Source organism: Miniopterus natalensis, chromosome 15 (assembly GCF_054644295.1).
Source record: "Miniopterus natalensis isolate mMinNat1 chromosome 15, mMinNat1.hap1, whole genome shotgun sequence".
In the NCBI taxonomy this organism is placed as follows: Eukaryota; Metazoa; Chordata; class Mammalia; order Chiroptera; family Miniopteridae; genus Miniopterus; species Miniopterus natalensis.
The window spans coordinates 45298246-45323894 of record NC_142095.1 but is presented as its reverse complement, the minus strand read 5'-3'; the positions used below and the strand labels follow the sequence as shown (position 1 = coordinate 45323894).

The 25649-nt window shown below is 40.8% G+C and overlaps 1 protein-coding gene across 3 annotated transcripts in view; it reads right to left on the bottom strand.

The window, feature by feature from the left end:
• The window catches only part of ATXN7 (ataxin 7), a 125102-nt gene that overhangs the window by 43673 nt on the left and 55780 nt on the right, over positions 1 to 25649 (bottom strand). For all 3 annotated transcript variants that reach the window (XM_087825074.1, XM_016223099.2, XM_087825075.1), the window contains one exon: positions 2763 to 2867. In XM_087825074.1, the coding sequence (XP_087681200.1) occupies positions 2763 to 2867 (105 nt within the window). The remainder of the gene's footprint in view (positions 1 to 2762; positions 2868 to 25649) is intronic.

The window sequence follows — 25649 nt, the reverse complement described above, 5'->3', positions numbered from 1 at the left end:
CTTGAAGATGGAACGCCTTCCACCCATCCCAGCTGAATCCCCTACCTGGTCATCATCTTTCTGACTTCTCTCTCCTACAACTTTATCAGTAACATCTCCTGAGTAGCCACAAAAGGCATTTGAGTGTGTGAATCTCGAATTCACACCTTCTCATTTGCACATTTGAAGTTAACACAATTCCTTTGTGTATACAAGGTACTGGTAGAGGAAAAGGGTAGAAATATGAATTTAAGACACTCTCTTCTACCCCTGCTATACACGTTCTAAGAGACACAGAGGAAGATAAAGAAAATCATTTCCATAAAATGTGCTCTAACAACTGTGTGAAGTGTTTCTGAAAGAGGTTACATACACCTTTAAGCAGGCCTTGACTTAAACTGCAGTTTTCACACTCCCTACTTTACCACTCACTCCCAATCCACCCTGCTCACCAATCCCAAAGGACCACTAAGTCATATCACTCTGGTGCTAAAAACCCTGTAACAAGTCGCCACTGGCACATCAAGGGCAGAGATGTTTGCTGGGCACTGAGGCTCTTGAGCTAGTCCCAGGCAGCCTCTGCACACAGATCTTGCACATGTGGATGTATCAGCTCTGGCCAATGGAAACTCCATGCAGTACATTCTAGACAGCCCGGAATTTCCTGCTTCTGCACTTGCTCACGTCACCCCAGAGGCCACCAAATATGGCTGTTTAGTGCACAAACCATGCAGCAATATGTGGCAGCACTGTCTATCCCCATCGTAATATTTCCCATTTGAGGGGATTATAGGTGATTTTTAAAAAGTATTTTCTACAATGAACAGGTAGTATATGTCTAACAACTGAGGGGGGGAAACTGCACATGGGAAAAAGAATCCATTCTGCTCTTCAGAACAGCCTACTATGAAGGTTCTTTTCTCTAAGAAGCCTTCTTTGATTTACACAAGAAGCAATCTGTGCTCTTCCTGATTCTTAAGACCGTGCACTGTTTTATGACTTCAGACACATGCCTTCCTGTATCCACGTACAGCTGTACCTTCATCTCTCTCTCACACCTATTATGTGTCAGGCATTGTATGGGTTTTACCCATGTTCTTTCATTTAATCCTCACAGGGAACCTATGAGGTTGCTATTACCATTCCCACATTATAACAAAGGAAGCCAAGGTTGGAAAACTTGCTCAAAGCAAAGAACTAACCTATGGTTCTTGGGAGCTGAAATTTAAATCCTGTCTAGTCCGGCTTCAAAATCCTAACTCCACAATACTTGGCGACTGCCTAACTGCCTTTCCAACACTAGCCTCTGAGAGCCCTGAGCAGGAAGGCAGGGCTCATCCCCGTTCTCACGTCTCCAGGCCCACCCTAGGGCCTCATCCAGAAGCAGAAACTCAAAGAATCTTCTCAGGATTACATAAAAGACTTATTCCTTGGGGGGAAAATGGTGGGATGTTGACTATGATGGTATGACTCTTAGAACAATTGCTGTCCTGACAGCAAGCTCTGTAGGTTCTAGCTTTAAAATGTATCTCAAAGCTATGCTGTCTCCCCAGCTCGACTGCCCCACCAAAGCCTTAGTTTATCATCTCGCCTGTGACTCTTCTTCCTGTTTCCACTCTTCCTCTCACACGTTTGAGGTGGGCCTGTGTTACTCCCTTACACAAACCCTCCAGTGGCCCACAAGCTGCTTCTTACCCTGGTCTAGAAGGCTGTGCATGATCAGGGTCCCTGACTACGAGGCCAGACTTCTCTACTCTCTGCTTCCTTCCACTAACTACCCTCCAGCCACATTGGCCTTCTTCAGGTCTGTGCACCGGCTCTTCCTCTGTATTGAATGCTCTTATGCCAGGTGGCCACATGGGTGGCTCCCTTCTCATCACTTAGGGATTAGGTAACCAGGGTCACCTCCTTGGAGGCTTTGCTTAAACACTATCTACAGAAGGACCCCAATGGTGTTCCCTGTCTTGAACTTGCATTTGTAGGAGTGAGGAAAATGAGGAACAACCTGCAGTTAATTTAAAAATGTTTCTAGTTAGTTTTGCCTATTTCTCCAGCTAGATTTTAAACTCCACAGAGATAGGAATCATACTACAAAGTGAATATTCAAATACTGAGTGAACCAAACTGAGTATAACACTAAGCTTTAGGATGGGAATTTTATTTTAAACACTTTAGGTGGCATTATAGCAATGCAAAAGAACATTATTTGGATCCTTTTGTGACTAAACACCCAGATAACAGGCTTGGAGATTGAAGCCCAGGGCTGGTTCAGGGGTTCATGAAACCTGAAGTCACAATGTGTCATTCTAAGTACATGTGCAATTTTGAGAGGGAACATGTCATAGCTTCAACTTAATTCACAGATTAGAACATGACATCAAAGTAGACTTAGAACTACTGAACATGGAAGTTTCAAAATCACATTTCCTTAAAAAAAAAAAAAAAGAAAAGAAAAAGCCACGTCTCCATATTGGCTGTGTATTTATAATTTTACCATCCATTGAATTCCCAACTTTGGGATCTAGAAGGAAGCAAACCTTTTACTATACTGATGCAATATTTCAAAAGAGATTTTATAAAAAATCTCCCTAATTTCAATAAAAATCAGAAAATGTACATCACTTTCAATAAAATTCAGAAAATACTCAACATCTGACAATTAGAAAGCCTACTTCCTAACAGGGGGAGAGATTATATCCTACCTGGGCTGTCGCTGGCCTTCAGTTTAATCCTGCTTTACCTTTTACCCTCTAATAATGACTTTTAAATGATTAAACACTTACCATAATGTGATTGAAATGCCTGTGGTTTGACAACCTGATTACAATCGTTACACACCACCAAGTAGAAATCATCATGGGCTGGACAGAGACCAAATATTGGCATGTCTGCAACAGAGAAAGAGAACATCACTCACTCATCTGATTCTGATTAATATGAAACCATTTGGGGTGGCAATACTTTCTAAAGGAGTTGCCTAAAGATAAAGTGCACCGGGACAACTGTTACTCCAATTTAAAAGAAACTGATGCGACACCCCAGGACTAATTGAGAAATCAAATCAGGCTTACAGAAACACTGTTACAAAGGGTTAAAATAAAATGCATCCAAAATCATCAGTATGATGTAAAACAGACAAATCTATTGAAATACAAGCAATGAATACATTTGTACAATAAAGCAACTTTAGGTGAACTCTATCTACCAAGGGTTAAGGGGAAGAATTTGTAACCATATAAAATGCTTAATGATTCACAAAGCTGTACCATCTAGTGGTTTTATTTGTTTACCTATGCATTCTATTCCAGCCATCTGATCTCTGAGTTCTATAGAACAGTTGAAAAAGAAAGCAGAGGTTTCACTGAAGAGTAAAAGAGCTGGTTTCATCAGCATGCAATATAAAAAAAATTATTATTTTAAAATGTTTGGGGTTTTTTTTTTTTATTTTAGAGAGAGGGAGAGGGATAGAGACAGAAGAATCAATAAGAGAGACAGACATTGATCGGCTGCCTCTTGCACGCCCCCTATACTGGGGATTAAGCCTGCAACTCAGGCATGTGCCCTGACCCGGAATCCAACCGAGGACCTCTTGGTTCGTGGGTCAATGCTCAACCACTCAACCAGACCGATTGGGCCAAAAAAATTATTTTTGTACACTTTTTTCAGGTCACAACCACCTCTAGTCCTTTGCTTACATACTGATGCCACTAGACAGACAGAACTTCAGTACAAACACAGCATTTCATACATTAACCTAGGACAGGATAAGATACAAATTGGATTTTTTTATAGTAAGAAGTTTAAATTTAATTAAGACAAATGTAGAACTCAATTATTTTCATATACATGAAAAATGAAAGTAAATACTGGTAATATACAGGGGTGAGCAAAAGTAGGTTTATAGTTTTCTGTATGGGAAATAATATAATAATTAATGAATAATAATACAAGAATAAACTGCATTTCATGTACTCACAACTGTAAGCCCACTTTTGCCAACCCCTGTATGGTGAACTAACCATGAACAATTAATTAACAACAACCTAGGAAACAAGGCTAACAGTTTCAGATCCAGAATCTAAATCTTTTAAATATTTCAAAATTGATTTTAAACAAGTATTTCACACTATCAGTACTCTTTATAATATCTGCAGTGAATGGGTAATTAGTACATTTCAATTAGGCAAATATTTTAGTAGACCAAATTTAAAGGGGAGAAAAGATCTAAAAAGCTGATCAGCATCTGCTTTCTTTCTCGTAAGATTTCATTTCACACTTTCTCCAGCTTGGGTGATCTTGGTGGTGCTAAAGAAAAAAGACAACGTCCTGAGGATATGGGAAGTGATAATAATCTCTAATCTAGCATCTACACAAGGCTATAGCTCAGATTTTCTTCAACACCTTCTATCACCCTGAACTGCACAGATTGCTAGCTATGAATCTGAAAAGTACCAGGGGCCAGCAAGATTCTGCGATGCAGCAGCAGCACTGAGCTGTTTATACGTGTTACCATCTCGTTCTACCCTCGTAACTGCCTAGGTAGATACCATGCGTTATGAGCTCACTCTAAAGGGGAGGAAACCGATTCACAGAGAGGTGAAGTACTTTAAGTCCAGAGCTGAGATTCCGTTCTGATTCATTGCAATGGCATACTTTTGGTCCCTTAAAGAGTACAGTAATATAATTTTTAGAAATTCCTTCCAGATTCCAACTCCAATAATTTGGAATGTCAGGGCTGAACACCTTTGATGCATAAACTGATTAGATAACATAAGCCTAGTAGACTGCTGACTTCTGTGACTAAGCTTAATTTAATGAAAAATAAGAGCCAAACAATGTGCTATTTTCCTTGAAAGCATGCCCACACTGAATTAAAACTAGAACATGTGGGGGAAGAGGAAAGGTTATACCAATGCAATGATCAACATGTTTTCCATGGCTATAGTTTCTTGACATGACATTTCATTTAACAAAAAAAAAAATTCAAAGTAGTTTACCTTAAATTCCATATACCTCTGTGCTAAATGCCTCCAATACAAGACAAATAAGAAGGAAAATCTGAATTACAGAAATGGTACAACATTCATAATTTATAGCTAAAAAGTATGAAATGCCTATAAGTATCAAATCACCAGTTTCATATTAACTCAGTTCTATTAGTTAAATAGTAGTTAAAACAGCATTAAAGGTGTGGTCTCAATTGAGATTTATGCCTCTGTGATGAGCTGGTTTGCGTGGCTCCCCACAGCACTCAATGTTAAACAATGCTGCTTAAAATATGTCACTCTGCGAAATACCAGATACTTCTGGGGACGAGCCCCTCTCCCCCCACCCTCCCCTTATAAATAAGGCAATTTTTAAAAATAAAAAACTATACCAATCCTTTCAAGTCATAGAAATTCAATTGGCTGCAATGATGACTGTAGAAAATTGTTCTTTTTTGCTCTGATTCCATTGATCCTTTTGTTAGACTCAGAAACACTAATAAAATTAAGAGGGTAGGGGTCATTCTGTAAGGAACCAGGAATCTATACTTCTGTAAGAAGTTCAAGTTCCCCAATAACTTAAGATCATTTGTAATTGATGATGACAGTAATAATGGTTATTATTACTGGTAATAAGACAGGCTAGAAAGCCAGGACAAGCGGAAGAGGAAAACTGAGACATAAACAGCAGTTTGCAGCCATCTAGGTGAAAATCTAGGTGCCCAGCAGTTTGCAACCACCTAATAAATCCTATCTTCCCTAAACCAAAGATACTTAAGAGCAAATGGTTGCACTTCCCCTCCCCAACCAGACAGTAAATAGCTTAAATCACCTCACTTGGAGAGATAACAAATTCAATTAGTGCCATTTGCCAATCACACCCAAGGACAGATGAAGTTAAGGGAATAAATCTCATTTTGGTACTACAGCATAAAGCTGATGAATATTCTATTAAGATCCGCCCCTAAGATCTCCCCTTAACACCTAGCCTTTAAAACCCCTCAAAAGGAAGGTCCTAGCTCATGCTCTTCCTCCCAGAAGCAGGCACACCTCTTTCTTACCCCCTACCCCTTTTCTCCCCTACCAGGCATGGGTCTCCTAAACTCTAGGTACCCCAAGAGGTTTGCAACCAGGGCAGCAATGGGCAGCAGCAGTTCGTTCTGGGCAAACCTCCTGAACCTGTCCCCTAGGCCCCCTTTTCCCTGACTTTTATGTAAGCCAAAGCAGCCCAGCCTAGGCTCATTTTTCCACCTAGTCCCTCTCCTGTTATCCTAGGCCCTTCCTTATTTCACTGTTCCCAGCTTTAACAAACGTCCTCTAAAAATCACCTGGACTCGGGCTGTGAAATATTTTCTGCACGAGGTCAAGAACCTACACACTAACAGCCAGACGTACCCCTGCTCAGGGCCAAGCCCCCTTTCCAATAACAGTAAAACAGTGGCATTTGCTGAGAGACTGCTTTGCAAGGTGCTTTTATATGTTTTATCCTAGAACAGAATCCTCATTTTACTGATGGACATGCGAACTTGTCTAATACCACCCAGCAAGAAAGTACAGCAGGATGCAAACTTGGGTTTGCACTACCTGTGAGCTCAGTTCTTAATCTCTGACTAGCACACCACATCTCCCTAAAAAGCCTGCAAGTGTGCACACACGCACACAAAGAATCCCTGTGGGAAGAAGCACGGTGTACTATCTAGTCCATGCTACCCTATGTAACCAAGCTCCAGTTATGAAAATCTAAAGCAACTTTAATTTTAGCTTTCTAAATTCTTTACTTTCAGATATCCATATTTGGAAGTAAGCTAGAAGACACAAAATAATTTAAATAAAATGTTGTCTTCAGAAAAAAAGAGTTCTATATCTTTTTTCTGCACTGGGACATTCCAGAGGCCTTAGCAACAGAAACAGTGTGGAATGTTGTGACAACAGAGAAAATAAAATAATTTTTGTGAGAGACCGTATGTATGTTTCTGAATATTTTAATTAAAAAAATGTTTTATAAATTTATTGATTGATTTTTAGAGAGAAAGGAAGGGAGGAAAGGAGGGAGAGAGAAAGGGAGGGAGAGAGAGAGAGAAAGAAACATCAATTTGTTGTTTCACTTAGTTATGCATTCATTGGTTGCTTCTTGTATGTGCCCTGACCGGTGATCAAACCTGTAACCCTCATGTATCAGGATGATGCTCTAACCAACTGAGCTACCTGGCCAGGGCCTTTAAGTTTTGTTTGTTTTTTGTTTAATCCTCACCTAAGAATATTTTTTCCAATGCTTTTTCAGACAGAATGGAAGAAAAAGAGAGAGAGAGGGAGAGAGAGAGACACCAATGTGAAAGAGACACATTGACTGGCTGCCTCTCTCACATGCACCGACGGGCTGGGGATCGAGCCTGCAACTGAGGTCTGTGCTCTTGGCCAGAGTCAAACCTGGGACCCTTCAGTTGCAGGCCAACGCTCCAACCACTGAGGCAAACCGGCCAGGGCAAGTTTTTTTACTTTTTATTTTATTTACTGATTTTAGAGAGGGAGGGAGGGAGAGAGACATCAATCTGCTGTTCCACCTATCTATATACCCACTGGCTGATTCCTGTATGTGCCCTGACTAGGGATCAAACCTGTAACCCCAAAATATTGGGATGACGCTCCAACCACCCCAGCTACCTGGCAGTGCTGTTTCTGAATATTTTTAAAACATAAATTCACAATCAGCCCATCTACAAATTAAGATATGAACCTTGCTCAAAAGTAAGGAGGGAAACGCTTGATTTACTACTGAAAACAAAGTAGAGTTGATAAAAACGATTTCCTACTAACTTAGTAAAGCTTACAAAACAGACTTTAAATATGCAACTTAAACCATTACACACTTCAAAATAATGAAAAGTTTAAACATTGTACTTGACCATATGGATTCTGAACTAATTTGAAAAAACAGATTTTATTGTGTGTAAGCCCTAAGTCTTTCTCAGGATTCAGGTCACCCCGACCTTCTGGTTAGCGAATGGCTCAGCACCCACATGGAGGTCATTATGTACTCTGTAGACCCCAGGCCAGCACAGCGGGAAGAACTGGGTTTGAGAACATGGACATGTGAGTACCTGTGTGCAGAGCCTCCCCAATCACATGTGGAATGAAGGCCCTTTTCCTGAAACTAGACCCTGCACAGGAGTAAATGTATTCAGTTACTTTGGTGCTGCTACCCCTGTGTTGAAGACTGGGCCCATCAACAAAACTTGAGTGTTGGAGTAAAGCATCTCATCTCTGCAGTACCCTGGCTTGTCTCCCTTCTCTCATGCTCCCAAACGTCTACACGTCAGTGACTCCCACATTTCTCTCTCTATCCCAGACGGCTCCCAAGTCCTGTTAGACTCACATATCCAACTGCCTACCAAACGCTGCCATCTGGATGTCTTCTACACACCTCAAATGGAGCAAGCATGTCCAAGAGAACTTTGCTTCCCACCCTGCCCTGTTTCCCACCCTCCAAAACCCTTCCCTCTTTGGGTAAATGACACTATTTGTCTCCTCAACTGTTTAACCTAAAAACCCAGATGACATGTACAACTCCTCTTTCCCTCCTCACATCCAGGCTACTGGCAGGTCTGGTAAGCTCTATAATCCTTTCCTAGACCTGCTAGAGTGATTCTTTGAAGCCTTCCAACAAATCATGTCACTAGCATTAAAATCTCTCCAATAGCTTCCCACTCCTCTTGGAATAAAATCCCAGCCCTTCCCTCGAAGGCTCTGCCAGATGTTTGTGCACCTCCCTCTACCTCTCTGTTCCCTTATTCCCTGCTCCTCTCTTCTTAGCTCTCACTCTGCTCCAGGCACAAGGACCTCCCCATCCTCTCTTTAGACCCAGCAAGCCCTTTGGCAGCCAGGCTCTGCCCTTGCTCATCACAAGATGCCTGGTGCATTCTCATACATCAGGTCTCCAGCTCAGCTGTCATCCCTCCAAAGGGCTGGCCCTTTCCCTCCCCAATTAGCTACTCTCTGTCACAGGTATTTTAAGCAGAATGGCTAATAGTATGGGCCACTTCCTATTACTCTGAATAGAATGTGACCTTGGGCAAGTTCTGTAACCTCTTTGAAATTTTCAGTCACTTCATTTGTCAAATGGTGAAGATCACAGTACCGAACTCACTGAGCACTTCACAGGGCAGAAAGATTATGAGAATTAATACAAAGCCAGAGAAGGCCCTAGGAACAGCTCACTCAATGTTCCCACCATGGACTGTGAGATAGGAGTCATGCACCCCCATTGTATTGCTCAGGAAACTAAGGCACACAGACACCAAGATCTCCCCACAAGCTAGTAAGTGGCAGAGACAAGATTTGAACTCAGATCCGCTGGGCTCACAAGCCCAGGTAATTCCCAACAATCTCCCCAAAGTACTGCCAGAATCTGTCTCCTCCATGACACTCCCACTGCCAGTAGCCTGAGATCAGGGACTGGTGGCTTCCACATACACTCCATACCCAGGACAGGTCTCAGAGGGCCGGAGTTTCTTCCATCTTCAGCCTCCTCCACTCTGTTGCCAAAGACACTGCCCTACAAAGCAATAATGCCATTCCTCTCCTTGAGAATCTCTGCTGGCTCCAAAGTAGAGCTTGGACCCCTGACCCACCACTCTGCAAGCAAGGCTCCTAGCACTCTGGTTACATCCATCTCTCCAGTCTGAGCCAACCTGCTCCAATTTCAAGACTGTCTTGGCCATCTCCCACAATCCCACCTACTAGCCAGACCAGGTCTGTAGTATATAAAGCTTTTCCCTCTTCTTGCTGGAATTCCCATCATTCAACAGAACCAGCTCCAAGGCCTCTGCTACGCCCCTACTCATACATTCACACCTCCATTACAGTTCTTCACTCATCAATTTATACTTTATCAATGGTAATGTATAAGAGGACACCTCTGTAGCTGTCTGACAGCAGACTCCTTGCCTTACCTAGCACAGGTCCTGAGAAGTGAGCTCTTGCTGTGTGCTTATGAAATAATAATGACTGGCATCTAGAACTCTTCCATAGCTTCCAGGTGCTCTTAGGATAAAAACTAAGATACTTTTTAAAAAAAATGTTTTTATTGATTTTTAGAGAGAGAGAAAGGGAGAGGGAGATAGAGAAACATCAATTGGCTGCTTCCTACACACACCCTATTGGGGATTGAGCCCACAACCTGGGCATGTGCCCTGACTGGGAATGGAGCTGGCGACCTCTCAGTGCATGGGATGCTCAAGCATCTGAGCCACACTGGCCAGGGCAAAAAGAAACAAAGATTCTTGACCTGGCCCATAAGGCACTGGACAGTCCAAACCTGCCTCTCTCCCCACTGGTTCTCTGCATCTGGCCCTTCTGGCCATCGTGTTGTTCCTGGAGCACAACATGCTCTTTCCTGTCATAGCACCTTCATGCTTGCTGTTCCCTCTGCCTGGAACTCAGTTCCTCCAGATCTTTACCTGGCATGCTTTACTTCATTCAGTCTCAGCCTCCATGTCACTTCCTTGGAGACCTGACTAGGCAGGGCCCTGTTACATGCTCTCAGAGCACTGACTTAACCTGTCCACATGGCAACATACCTCCTTTGTAAGTATCCATCTACTGTGTGAGCCTTAATATCCTCCCATTAGACTAAGTTCCAAGTCTGTCTTATTTTCTGCTCTAGTGACAGTGCCTAACAACGTCTAACTGGACCAATACAAAGCAGCAGTGTTAAATATTATTTGATGGATAATAACTGACGTGTTCAATTAAGTCCCTGTGGTGCCATCATCAGTCAAGGTTATAATTGTGTCTTTATGTCATTTAATGACATACAGTCAGTCTTCCACTCGAAGTGGGTATGCCACTCTGAGAGACAAAAGTTCAAAGATGAGAACATTTCTCTGAATACATGATCCCATTCTAGGAGGCAGTTTCTGGTAAAATGTTGCGTTTCAGGGTCTGATTGTCAAATATGCACATTGGCAAATTCTCTTGCTAGTGTGAGCAGTACAGTAACTAAGGGCAATTCTGGAGTCAGACTACTTGGATTCAAGTCCCTATCCTTCGTCTTATTACCTATGTGCACGTGGTTAAATTACTTAACCTCTCTGAACTTCATTCCCCTCATCTATCAAGTACAGTTAATAAGATCTATATTTCAAAGTGTTACTATGAGAATTGAATTAATCCATGAAGAGTACTCAGTGCTGAGCATGTTAGCAAAAAAACCAAAACCACAAAAGGTACACACACTAATATGTCTGCTGCAGTTAAACTCACAGGAGATTGATATACACTGTAAGTCCTCACTTGTTGATAGTTTCTTGGGACTGTGGCAAAACAACTATAATAAAACCAACTTTACCATAGGCTAATATATAAACAAGAGTTAAGTTCCGAGGGCATTTTATCAATGTTATAACAAAATGCAACTGAAGGAAACTTATTTGAGTACTTGCTGTACACCAAACAGCAACTATTTCACAATGTGAGTTTAACTCTCAAGTAGTCTTCTCCTGCTGACCACACACACACTCCTCCCCGTAAGCAATGAAAAGCCGGGGAGTAGAGGAGGGTCACGGGTGCTCTCCCTGCAGAGAGAGGGTCAGGCCCAGGCTTCAGAGTTTAAGCTCTAACCCTGCAAGCCAGGGAGAAGCCAACAGTTTAAGCAAGGAAGCCATATGATACAAAAGGTCACTCTGACATGAGTGTGGAACCACTTTGGTAAGGGGGGGAGGGTGATTCTCAAGGGTCCATGCAAAGATCAGAATGTGACAGAAGCGGCTGTGTGATAAAGATGGGCAAAACCAGACTGAAGACATGTGCTGGGGATCCTGCAATGAACTTAGGGGACCGTGGATGGGGGTAAGGCAGAGTGAGGAAGCCAAAGATGGGTCTGCAGTTTCTTCCTTCCTCACTGCAGCTAATGTGGACACATGAGTGGTGGGAGACTCAGATAGAAGAACTTAGTTAGCCTAGTTAAAGGCACAGCCTGGTGCCAGGCTGGCTGTGTTCAAATCCCTGCCACTTATTAGTCTTGACCTCACTCTTTCCTCCCCTATAAATGGGTAAAGTAATAGTACCTCCCCCATAGGTTACTGGGAGGACTAATCAATATATGTGAAGTGCTTAGGACAGTGGAAAGCACTTTGTAAAGGTGAGCCATTTTTTAATCATCTTTCCCATCGCTGTCCTCTGGTCTTAGATCTGAACAGTGGTTGTGCTCCCCTCCACCTACTCCATTACCCACCACCTCTCCCACTTACCAGTGACATTTTTAAATCATAAATGTCACCTGGTGTGAGTAAACGCCTTAAAGGTTCTCCAATGTAGTCAGAATGAAAACCAGTGCTTAGAAGGTCCTGTCTGGCCTCTACATCCTCAAGAGAGAGTTATCTCTGCACTACCCACTCCAGAATTTTAATTGTGACAATTATGCCAACACGCCAATCACGTTCCCACCTCTGGGCCATGGCTAATTCTATTCCCTCTGTACAGAATGCTTTACCAGGCTGGCTCCAGGTCTCAGCTTAGAGACCTTCCCTGGCAACCCAATTTATAGCAGGGCCCTCTCACTCCACGCAATACTTTCTCTAACTCATTAGTTATTTATTACTTGTGTTTTTGCTATCTCCCTCACTGAGACATAAGCTCTATGAGGGCAGGGGCCAGTATGCACTACAGCATAGTGCCTGGCATAGAAGGTTCCCAAGAAAAGAATGAGAAAGGCCTCTGAATCAAACTTTCTGAGGTCAAATCCCAATGCCATCACTTACTAGGAGTCTGACCTTGGACAAGTTCCTCTGCATCAGTATCCTCATCTGTAAAATGGGAATGATAATAGTAGCTACCCTGAAAGGCAGTTATGAGAATGAAGTGCATTACTATACATAAAACTATGCTGGGCACAGAACCTGTGCTAGGTCCGTCTTTCCTACTGTGATTGTAATTATTTTACTGTCAGTGGGTTACACTGACCACTCCTCCTAATCTCTGCTGGTCTACAGCTGCCACTTCCTATAACACTATGTATTAAGTACTTACTGTGTGTCAGGTATCATGGCAAGTACTTTATATATATCATTCATTCATGTATTAAATGCCTACTATGGCACCATTCTAGGTACTAGTATATTATCAGTGAACAAAAATCATAACAAAAACCCTGAGAAGCGTTAATACATATAACAAAAGCAATAAAAGTTTGCAATTACTGAGTAAGTCCTACGTTCCAGGTAAAGTGCTAAGTATCTCTTGGGCCACTTTCCCCACTTTATAGATAAAGCAAGTGGGACACAAGATTTCCTGTTTTAAGTCAGAGCCAGTACGTGTGAGCTGAGATTTTTTTTAAATGTTATTTTCTTGTTGACCAATATTACAGATGTCCCCCAATTTCCTCCCCCTTTACCCCCCTTCTCCCAGCCCCTGCCCCACCCCAGATCTTTACCACACTATTGTATATGTCCATGAGCTATGCATATGTGTATATAAATTCTTTGGTTCATTCCCCCCCTGAGATATGTCAGTCTGTTCTATGTTCCATGCCTTTGTAGGAGCTGAGATTTGAAGGTAGGCTAATCCTTCAAAGCACATGCTCTTCATACCTCATTACATAAGCCTCTCCATTGCTCAGAGTCTACTGCTTCTCCCAAGAAATCTCTATCTTCTACTTTATTTAATCAAAGTCAACCAACGCATCCTATGAACAGCAGACTTCTGAGGCTACCTCTGGACTGTCTGCTCTCATTGTTACTCAAAGGTTTCCTTAGAAACTAGGACTCTCAGCCCCACTGGTGTCTGAATCACTTCTAAGTAAACTGGTAGACCTGGAAGGCTGGTCTGCATGAAACTGGGCTTTATTTAAAAGAGTACCTTTTAATTCTGCGTAATCAAAAGTAATATCAGCCCAGCCGGGCATGGCTCAGCGGTTGAGCATTGACCTAGGATCCGGGCGATTGGGGTTTGATTCCCGGTCAGGGCACATTCCAGGTTGCGGGCAGAAGCCGATCAATGACTCTCTCATCATTGATGTTTTTATCTCTCTCTCCCTTCCTCTCTCTGATATCAATAAAGATATATTAAAAAAAAAAAAAAAAAGTAATATCAATGATATAAAAAGTTTTAAATTGCTGTTAAATGAACTTTAACATCTCAACTGGGAAAGGATAATACAGAATTTTATTTCCACCCCCCACACATTCAACCAAGTTCCTATCTTCTACCTTCAATAATTAAAGGGAACTGATTTTCCTTTAAATGTAAGATGTTAAATGATGAAACAAGCCAGGGACAGAAAAGGCCAATCAACGACCTGCTAAAATGTATGTGGTTTGGGGCCCTATGTGAATTAAAGTAGTCAACAAAACCTGGATTAAAAAAAAGAAAAGGGGCCCAACCAGGCGTGGCTCAGCGGCTGAGCGTTGACCTGGGATCCAGGCAATCGGGTTCAATTCCCAGTCAGGGCACATGCCAGGGTTGTGGGCTTGATCAACGACTCTCTCATCATTGATGTTTCTATCTCTCTCTCCCTCTTTTCCGCTGTCTGAAATCAATAAAGACATATTTTTAAAAAAAAAGAAAAGGAAGATGCTTCATGTAAAAAAGCAACCAACCTAACACCAGTGAACTAAAAAGTTAGGTAGAAGAAAAAAGTCCTATTACTTATTAATCACTAACTACAAGTGGCCAACCTCATAGTGACTTTCCAGAGGGAAAAGCTGCAAGTGCTACTGCTGTCACTGCTTGTGCTGAAATTGAGCTACAACACCTGGGAAAGAACAGAGGCGGCAAGTATCAAAATCCTACGGACGGCAGGTAGAGCTACAAAGGTGACCAACATGGCAGTATGCATGACAGGCTATCTCATGTGTATTCAAAATACAGTCGGCAAATTCTGACCTTTCATGCCAGAACCCAAGTCTGAAATGCTGAATCTTGAAGTGCCTGCCCAAATCCTTACTGAGCCTTAGCTGTATCACTACCGTTCAGCTGAGCTTGGAGCCTATGGTAAAATGTGGACTATTAGAGAGTTTACCACTTCACTGGTATTCTAACCTCAAGCAATAAATATACTTAACGTCTAACTTGTGGACATCCAGTTTCTGCATTTAAAAAAGGGTGAAAACAATGGTATTGATTTCAGTAGATTGTTGGACTGAATGATATAATTCATGTAAAATGCTTAGCTCTGTCTAAACACAGTAAGCAGAGTGTGTATAAGGGCTCCATAAAAAGTAGTGTCAATTTTATTAACATTATTCTTGTTGTGGTTATAATCTCACGACAGTTAAGAAGACCACGCCTTCGTCTGTTCAAATGACAGTCAACAGAGCAAGAGCACATCTGCTAGGTGTTTTACATGCAGAATATCCACAGCTCTCACACAACTAAGAATAGCATTAACTATGGAATAGCACTGCCTACTGACCTATCTTTATGTTTTTAAATGGTTAGCCTTTTAAAGACCATATCCTGGGCCAGAAAACAAACCTCAAGAAATTTAAAAGAACTGAAGTCATACCAAGTATGTTCTCTGACCACAACATAATCAAATTAGAAATGAGTAACAGTGTCTTTCTAAGAATTTGTCCATTTCATCTAGGTTAGCCAATGTGTTGGCATACAACTGTTCACACTATTTCTATTATAACCCTTTCTATTTCTGTAAGGCTGGTAGTAATGTCACCTATTTAATTCCCAACTTTAGTAATATGAGTAATATAGTAAAATCCAGCTAACGTTTTGTCAATTTTATCAAAATCAAAGTACTCTGATCTTGTTAAAGTACTAACTTTTGGTTTCGTTAATTTTCTCTACTGTTTTTCAATTCTCCAGTTCATCTATTTCCACTCTAATGTTTATAATTTTCTTCCTTCTGCTTGCTTTGTGTTTAATTTACTCTTCTTTTTCTAGTTTAAGGTGGAAGGTTATTGATTTGAGATCATTCTTACTTTTTAATATAGCTGTTAACAGAAATAAGTTTTCCCTTAAGTACTGCTTTAGTGTTTAAGTTTTGGTATGTTGTATTTCATTTTCATTAATTTCAAAGTATTCTCTAATTTCTCCTGTGATTTCTTCTTTGATCCACTGCTTATTTAGGAGTATGCTGTATAATTTCCAGGTTTGTGAATTTCCCAAATATCTTGTTGTTAATTTTTAATTTTACTCCATTGTGGTTAAAGAACGTATTTTGTACTTGTATAATTTCTGTCCTTTTACATTTATTGAGGGTTATTGTATTATGGCCTAACACTTGATCCTGGAGAATATTTCCATGCTCACTTAAGAAGGTTCTACTCTGCGGTTGTTGGCTGCCTAGTTGGTTTGTGATTTTCAATTATTCTTCTTGATCTTCCTTCTGTTTTTTGTATCCGTTATTTAAGTCTCCTACTACTATTGTTGAGTTGTCCATTTCCTTTCAGTGTCAGTATTTTGCTTGTGTATTTTAAAGTTCTGTTTGTTGATAGGTTAGGTGTATGTATCTTTATAATTGTTACTTCTTCCTGGTAAGACTCATTCATGATTTAAAAATGTCCTCCTTTGCCCTCGCTGGTTTTGTTCAGTGGTTAGAGCGTTGTCAACACCACCACTACCCCCCTTGAACTGAAGGGTCGTGGGTTCGATTCTGGCCAAGGGCACATACCTCAGTTTCAGGCTCAACCCCTGGCCCCAATCTGGGGCACATGCAGGAGGCAACCAATTGATGTGTCTCTATCTCTTCACATCAATGGCCCCCCCCCCCCCCCCCCGAAAGCAATGGGAAAAATATCCTCAGGTGAGAAAAAAAAAAAAATGTTCTCCTTTATCACTGACAATTTTTCCCTCCAAAAAGTCTATTTTGTCTGATATTTGTATAGCTAGTTTAGCTTTCTTTTGATGACTGTTTGCATGGGATATCTTTTCCATTACCTTTTAACACACTTCTGACTTTGAATCTGAAGTACATCTCTTGTTGACAGCATATTGTTGGATCATAATCCTTCTTAATTCATTCTGCTAATTTCTGCTTGCTGATTAGTGTTTAGTCTATCTACATTTAATGTTAATTACTGATACGGTAAAATTGTGTCTTTGATGTTGCTTTTTTCCTGTTTGTCTTTTTCTGTTTTGCTCCTCTATTCTACCACTGTCTCATTTTGTGGTAAACTGATATATTCTAGTATACCTTTTTAGTTTACCTTTTTCTTTTACATTTTTCCCCCCTAAGTTATTTTCTTAGTAGTTGTCCTGGGAATTACAATTAACATCTTAACGTCAAACAGTGCAGTTTGAATAAAACCAATTTCATTTCAACAGTATGTAAAATTTGCTTGGAGATGGTTCCATATCATGCTTTGTCCCTTGCATATGTTTCTTTACCTGCCTTATAATTTTTGTTGAAAACTGGACAATATAAAGAATACAATGTGCCAACTCTGGAAATCAGGTCCATCTATCCTTTTTGTTTAGTTATTTACTTGGTAACTGTGTAAAGTCTGTGTTCTTTGTCATGTTTGGTTAAGTCAGGTCTCTGCTTGGTTAGCTAATTACTGCACAGGGAATTTCTTAAATATCCTGAACCAGTAAGTCTCCTAGCCTTTGCTGAGGAGCTCTGTGTTTATGTTGGGGTATGCTTCCAAAGCTCTAGCAAGCAGTTTACAACTCTTCTTTAGTCTTCACTTCCTGTATGCAAGAGCCTCAAGGTCAGCTAGAGGCGAGCAATTAAAGGTTTTTTCAGGTAATTCCTGGGCATGTGCACAACACTATGTATGCATGTGGTTTTCTAGATCCTCAGGAATATGTTAGAACTCTTTAAAACCTCGACTTGAAACCTCATTTCCCAGTGTTTCCTACTTAGTTTTTTGGTTAGCCTCTTGTTAGCCCAACTGGTATCACCACCTCAGACAACTTCAATGTTCAATTGCAGCTAATTGGGGGGGGAGGGGGGACAGGGGGACAAACCTAGGGGAAGAGAACAGAGTGAGCTCTGCGCCGGCTCAAATAAAGACAAATTCTAAGAATGGAGCTTTTTAGGGAGCTAACAGAGTTCAAACAGTGACGGTCCTCTGGGGCAGGGATTTGGGGGGAGCTCCAAACCCATTCTGTTCCCTCTGGTGGCTCCTAGGCTGCTGTTTTTTGCAGCTACCACAGTTGTGAGGCTGTTGGTTTTTAAAAGTAACTGTGGAGCTGGGAGGGGGATGGGCAGTTGAAATAGAGAAAACTTAAAACACTAGAGTTTGCTGTATTTACAGAGATTCAGCCATTTTTCCTGTATAAATGCTAAACAAATCCTGCAAGCCTTTAATTTTCAGAATTCTGAAAAAGTTAATTTTGACACTTCTTGCCCATGTTCTCATTGCTTTTATACAGAAGCTTTATGGAAGTCCTCACTCTGCCATCTGGAAATGCCTACTAGAAGTGCTTTAATGAAGAATATTAGATTGCTTATTATTATTATTTCCAACATTGCTCAGACTGCAGTGTGGAGAGGGAGAGTCACAGTTCAAAAGCAGAAGGGACAAAGCCAGTTAGCTGCTGTTTGCAACAGTAGAAGTGAGAGACATAGAGTAGTCTGGACTTGGAGATGGTGAAGAAAAAATTCAGAGATATTCAGAAGGAACTGTTGGCAGAGCTTGGTAATGTCCTGGATACAAGAGTGGTGCAGAGAATGATGCCAGTTTCCCATCCTGCACAACAGTATGGATGGGTGGCACCAGTCTCTGGGAAGAAATCCTGGAAGAATGCCAGGTCTGAGAACGAGGAACACACTCTGCAACACTGAATCTAGGTGCCTCTGAGATTTCAAGAAGATACCAAGGAAGCCATCACTTGAAGACTCTCCTCTAATTTTAGAGAAGTGCTTTATAAAATTAAGTCCTAAAACATTATTTATTCCATAAGAAAAAAACAAAAGAATGAGAGCCGCACATAAATGTCTGAAACTACTCATTGCTTTCATGCAAGTGAATTAAAGCTTTCCCTAAAGGCAGCTTTATTTAAGAGGGGTTACGATAAAAATAAAGATAAATCTTTCCTAGTCTAAAAGATTCTGTTGCACCCATACACATGTCAATAACATTCTCACTGACGCCTGTGCAAACAACTCAGATCAATCAGATCCGTTCATGCCTCCACTCATCCCATAAATACTCAAGTGCCTCCAGGTTGGCAGCACTTAGATCTAGGAGGTAGGTGGGAATAATAGGTCAGAGTAGGTCCCTGAAGTGTAAATCATTTTTTTTTGGTCTTAATATCAACTTCTCTGAATTCGTACTTTTTTAGTTCTGTAATCATTTCATTTCCGTTAGGCTTCACTTCATGCTCGAAGCTTCCTTGTACAGCTGCTTTTTCTGGTAGGGTTTGGGGAGGGATAGATTTGTAAGGAAACACTAAGGGAGGGCTGTTGACTGCTGGTTAATTAATTCTACTCCTAATCTCTCTTAATGTTACAATGGCCTTTTCTGTTTAAACAGATTAGGTACAGTTTATTACTACTCCGAAACATTAAAGTATTTCAAGTTTGTTTTGACTGTTAGCGCATTTGCTCATTCTATTTCAATAACTGGAAGACCTAATGGGCAATACTTGCACAAGAAAGTTTTTCACATTCTCTTATCTCAGTTTTACTTCCTCAGACTTTGCAGTTTCACTGCCTGTCCTTCCAGGGGAAACAGGTCAACATACCTGCACAAGGTACTCAAAGCTCACTTACCACAACCACATGCAAACAGCTGGGCAGGCAGACAGCAGCACCCTGCATGCTACAGTTCAGGGGTCAATGCCTCAAGCTGAACACCCATTTCTCCCCAGTTGTTTGTTTTTTGAGTACTTCTAAAGTAAAAGGTCAGGCAAATGTCTAAAATACAATTTAATAACAACAGCCACTTTGTCAAACCTTTATTGAGAATTTACTGGACCAATTTGCTAAGTGCTTTACATTTTTATGTTATGTAATCCTTACAACCACCAAGTGGTTTAGGTACTATTATTAGTCCAAGCTTACAAATGAGGAAAGGGGGATTGAAAGTAACTGGCCCAAGTAACTGGCCCGAGATCACAGAGCTGTCAAGAGGTGGGGCTGGGATTAAAGGTTAAATCTAGCTGACTCCAGATCCTAGTCCCTAACCAGCAATGCAATGACACGTCACTGGTCACAGCTCCATTCCTTTCTCTAATAAGTATTTACTAAGGGTCTTAGAAGTGTCACCTCTGCGGAAGAGTAAACAAGAAATACAAAGATTCCTTACAGAATTGAAACAGCTTCTTACATAATGAAAAGTGTTTACTTTAAGACTTTTGTCTGGAGAAAACTATTCATATACGTTACTTTATACATAATACTACTTAAAATTCACCATAGGGCTCAGAAATCTCAATTATCCAAATTTTGGTATATAAACATTTATATTGGAAACTTTTAGTGGGTGAGGGTAGGACCTAAATATGCTCAATTGAGGTACAAAGCATTCAACTATATTTTTAGAAGACTAACATGACAATGCACACTTTCCTCAATCAATATATCAGGAACCACTTAAGACAACCAAAAAAAAGAATTTTATGTGCTAATAAATGGAAACTAACAGAAACTATACTTCCCCCCAACTAAGCCTTTGGTCTATTTTATTTTACTTAACATATTTCTGTTCGCCCTCATTACAGAAAACAGTCGACACACTACCTTATTTACGTCTATGCTTATCAATAATGACATGGCCATATCTCTGCAAACAGCTGGTTAATTAATTTGTGCCCCTATCTCCTGGCAGCCTGCCTGTGCAACTGAACAGCAAAAATAATTATGCTAGACTAAAGCGGGAACATTTCCACTCTTCTTGAGATTTCTTATCCTGGGGCCTGTTGCCTTTCTTTAAATGGGTTTCAGTTGTAGAACACTTGCAAATCACATTAAGATCATTAGAAGATGATAGAATATTCAATCAGGAAGGAAAGGAGCAGACTGGAAAAGTGACCAACCAGTCAAAGGCACAAAGTATGCACTAAGTAGAATCATGGATGAAGAAAAATCATCTTTCATTATGTTAGATCTGAGGTTAATCTATCAACAAATATTTACCTAGAACCTATCACATGCAGTCCCTTACTTTCCTACACAAAACTATACATGAGAAAGTGAAACAGGTGATTACTGGGATCCTGGATTCAGCACCACAAATCACAAAATTTCTAATTAGACACCACCTTTGAAACTCAATCTCCGGGCATATGTTTCTAGCACTTCAAAGGTAAACACAACAGTCTGTTGATCAGTTTAAGCCCACCTAATACACAACTGATAGTAGCTTTCTGCATGCCAATGATGTTCACGAGTCTAGATTTCCACAGTGCAGTTCCAGTGTAAGAGAGAGGGTTGTGTTGGTTAGTTTCTAAACTCAGCTGAAATGATCCTTACACATTTCAAAGACCCTACTACATGGAGCCCAACCAGTAAGTCCGATAGCCAGTGTGTCACTGATGTTAGAACAGACGGCTGTTTCTCCCAGATGAAAGAGTTGGCTTGTGTTTAGGGGCCTTACTATATGAAAAAATTCATGTAATTAAACTCCAGAATCACAGGACAATGAGATGCTTACACTTTCAGATACTTGAGGGAACTAAGACCAAATAAAGGAAAAGGAATCCACATTCCATAACTGTGTGCTTCCTCTGTTATAAAACACTCTTTCAGGATGATTTTGCAATGAACAAAATCTTGTCCTCACGGAACTTACATCTTAGACGATCCGCACCTCCCACTTCAAGCACATTTCAGGGCAATATTATACATTAAATAGCTGGAGGAATTAGTTACTATTTTTTCTCTTTTGTGCCATCACACAGTATAACTTGCATAAGTTAACAAGCACTTATGAGACAACCCTCCTGTAAAGTTTGAGACATATGCTTCTTATCACAAGTGTTAGAAAACTAGTTTGTATTGTATACTCATATTTATAGTGAGCGAAATGCAGTAAAACAGTCAAATAACCACTGAAACACTGCTGACAGAACAAAATAGGGACGACTGAGAAAAACACGGTTGGCACTGACATCATGTGAAAGCCTGCACAGTTTTTCGCCCTGAGCTACACGAAGGTCCAAAACCATGCGAAAGGCAGTTTAAGGGCATCATAACAAAACTCTTGGAAGGTGCAGGCTGTTCAAATGTTTGAGATGGTACATTTGAGGTACTGAGCTTGAGGCACTGAGCTTCCGATCCACTTACAAAGCCCAGGCATTCACAGAAATACTATACTCCTTAATTTCAAAGCTGCCATCAAGTGTGTGTCAGTATCAGCCTCTGGGGAAGAATAAAACACTGCACCCTTCAACTTTATAATCCATTTTAAAACAAGAGAAAAGTAGGTATCCTGGAATCAAAGATGGGAACAGCTGCTCTGGCACTTCAGAGCGGAGGTGCGGCTGGGTAACAGCAGGGAGAGTCTGGATGGAGCGGGGCTGCTCCTCCTGGTAGCCACCCTGGAGAATTTAGTTACTGCAGTCCCGTAAGAATCTCAATAAGGGAAGGAGCTAGCAGTCTTTCAATAGGATAGCACCAGCAACCCTAACATTCATTCATTCAAACATTTATCAAGTGTCTGCTATGCAAACACTGAAGAACATTCCTATATGCCAAGCACTGAGTGAAGGGCTTTACATACATAAAAGGGATGGTTCTCAACTTTGGGGGCAATTTTGAGCACACTCCACCACCCCAACATTGACAATGTTTGGAGACATGATTTTGGTTTTAACAGCTGGAGGGGGTGGTGCTAACTGGCATCCAGTGATAGAGGCCAAGGTCTTGCTAAAAATCCTACAACGCACAGGAGATTTCCCCACAATAAGGAATTATCTGGCCCCAAATGTCAGTAACATGGGTTGAGAAACCCTGCCTTAATTAAAGCATCCAAAAATTGGCCCTAAGGGGGAAACATTCTAATACATGCCTACTTGTGAGGAAACTGAGGCTAGGAGGTGTTAAATACCTTGCCCTAGGTTGGCAGGGAAGTGATGGAGCAGGGATTATAACTCAGGAAACCTGATGCTCTGCTCCTGTAAAACCCTGGGTGTGATTACAGGAGCCCAGACAGGAAGTACTTAAAAACTCAGTCACCAGCACATTGCACTCTTTTCATCCGTCTTCCCTCAGTTCCCAGCCAAAAGTATTCCCTGTCTGCTCTCACAGAGGCTGTCTCTTTGGCAGCACCTCCCATCACATCTTGAGCTCTGAGGTGTAAAAGTAGGAAGACTGTCTTATTTCGAATTTCTCTATCCATTGTTCAAAGCGTGGTTTCCATAAGCATAAACAAAAACATCCCTGCCACCAAGAACCCAAAGAACCAGGCAATTCTCACTCTAATAATTCTCTTCCCAGAAGTAGTGAAACTTGGGCAAAGAGGCCAGACTCAATCACAGGCTCCAAGTAGGTAGGAGTGAAGAGGCTGTGGGAGGTGGGAGAGGCTGCCAGCTGGCAGGCCAGTATGAAAGGACAGGACACAAGGTGTGGTTTTCAGACTTTTCCCAGATCCTCAAGAAATTAGTTTTTGGCCTCTCAGGACCAGTGTAAGGTTGGCCATTAGCTGTAAGAACAATTGATAATTCTGAAAATAAGGATGGACATCAACAGCTTTTCTAGTAGCAAAACTGGTGAATGAATCAACCATTCAACTTCCAAATACAACCCCCCCTTTTAAAAAACAACAACTGAGGATTCTATCTTAAAATAAATACTAAAATATAAATAAATCAACTAGTCACTCCATCCAATACATACCTGTGAGGAGGCATCAAGCATATTATCCCTTCAGCAGGAACCACTACCCCTCCCCAGAAAGGGTAGCTACTTTGCACAGGTTTATCTCAATACCCAATAAAGAACATCATTTTATCAAGAGGGGGGTCAAGGGAGATTGCCACAGTCACAGGGAAATTTTATTTCCTCTTTTTCGTAAAAGAAAAGTAGGTTAGACTACAGTCACTTAACATTCTGTTCCTTATTCACCCCAAATCCTGTTATGAGATATATAGTTCACTCATTGTGGACTTTTTCTAGGGAAGAAGAAAACAGTTTTTGCCTGTCAGACTGTGGAGGACAGGGCTTGCAGGGTAGATGAGAAAAGTCAACCATAAAGTGGCAAAAAATCGTATCCCAAATTCTGTGTGGATTAAAGAGGGAATATCCTAGGTACTTTGTGATTCTCAGATGAAGAACATTATTGTAACCAGGAAGCCTATAATTAATTCTTTAAGAACTACACTTTGAAGGTCAGACTGCATTTTCAAATCACAGGGTTCTAAGTATTTACAGAACAGAACACTGCAATTTCAATAGCCCCAAACTTAAGGGAAAAGCTAGATCCTTTCCGTTCCTTAAGGAGAGACAAATTCCAAGAGAAAGGAACTGTGCCCCCAGCCATCAACATACTTTGTCACTTAGATGGACCTCCAACACTTAAAAAGTTTTTCTGGAGGGCACTTGGGCATTACCTACTTAAATATACCCTTCATCTATCTATTTACAAAACAAACAAGCATACAAAAATTTCACTAGTGGTAAGAAGCTTCCAAAAGTACTTTAACTGCAGCACTGTTGGTAAAGCAGCAAAAGTGCCAATGGCCTAAATATTCATCCAGAGAGGTCACGTTTAACAGCCATAGTAATATTCATAATATTAAATATTATGCAGTAGTTTTAAAAAACTTGGGCTGAGCTATACATGATGACATGTGAAGATCTTCTGGCTGAACACAAAAAGCACGTTGCATATACAAAGCTGGACCAGAGGCCCAAGAAAACTGCCTGGAAGAAAGAATGTCTAAGTTTGCACCTAAGAGATGAGGGTTTTCTTTCTGTTGGGATAGGGAGTTAGGGGTAAAAAGGGAGCCGGGGAGGAGGAGGAAGGTATCTGGGGAAAGGGGTCACTGTCCCTGCATGGGGACAGCACATAACCTGAAGAGAAGAGCTAAGGAGCTATGGTGGCCTTGGGCAGACCAGAACCTTGTCCATCAGCCACATTAAGTAATTTTAGCTTTACCCTAAGGGCAATGGAAATCAGTGAAATCAGTTATGCAACAGCAAGTCAGTTAAGCAATAATAAACACTTTTGGATGTGAGTATCAGAAAGATCACCCAGTCTGTCCCTCATTTGTCCTTGATTTATGAATAGCTTCAGTCACAAAACTTCTCATAAAACTTCAGGTAAGACTGAACTTTTTAATCTATCTATCTGAAAGGACACAAGTCTACAAGGTACCACTATGACAAAAAATGGTCATCATCTTAGGCTGGCCCACTTATGATTCTTAACCCATAATGCTGCATGTTATTAATGAAAATTATAGAAACTATTGCTGTGAAAGCATTAATCAACCAAAACAAAAAATTTAGGAACCAAATAGAAAATTTTTGAAAACTATCTTCAATATGGGAAACTGAACAAAAAACCTTTTTTAACTATAAATAAAATAATAATAGAGACTCACTACGATCTATAAAAAGACTTAGGGTATTTTCATTGGTAGTTCTGAACACTACTGGGTCACAAAGACCTTTGAATATCTGTTGAAAAGCGTATTGTCTCCCCTTTCTAGGTTTTCTAAACTGTACTTCTGCAAATAAGACAATATTTTGCATGTATCTATGAAGGATTTCAAGGACCTCCCATTGTTCAAATAAATCCAGTTTGAGAACTCTTAATTTCAAAGCCCACGCATTAATTCTTC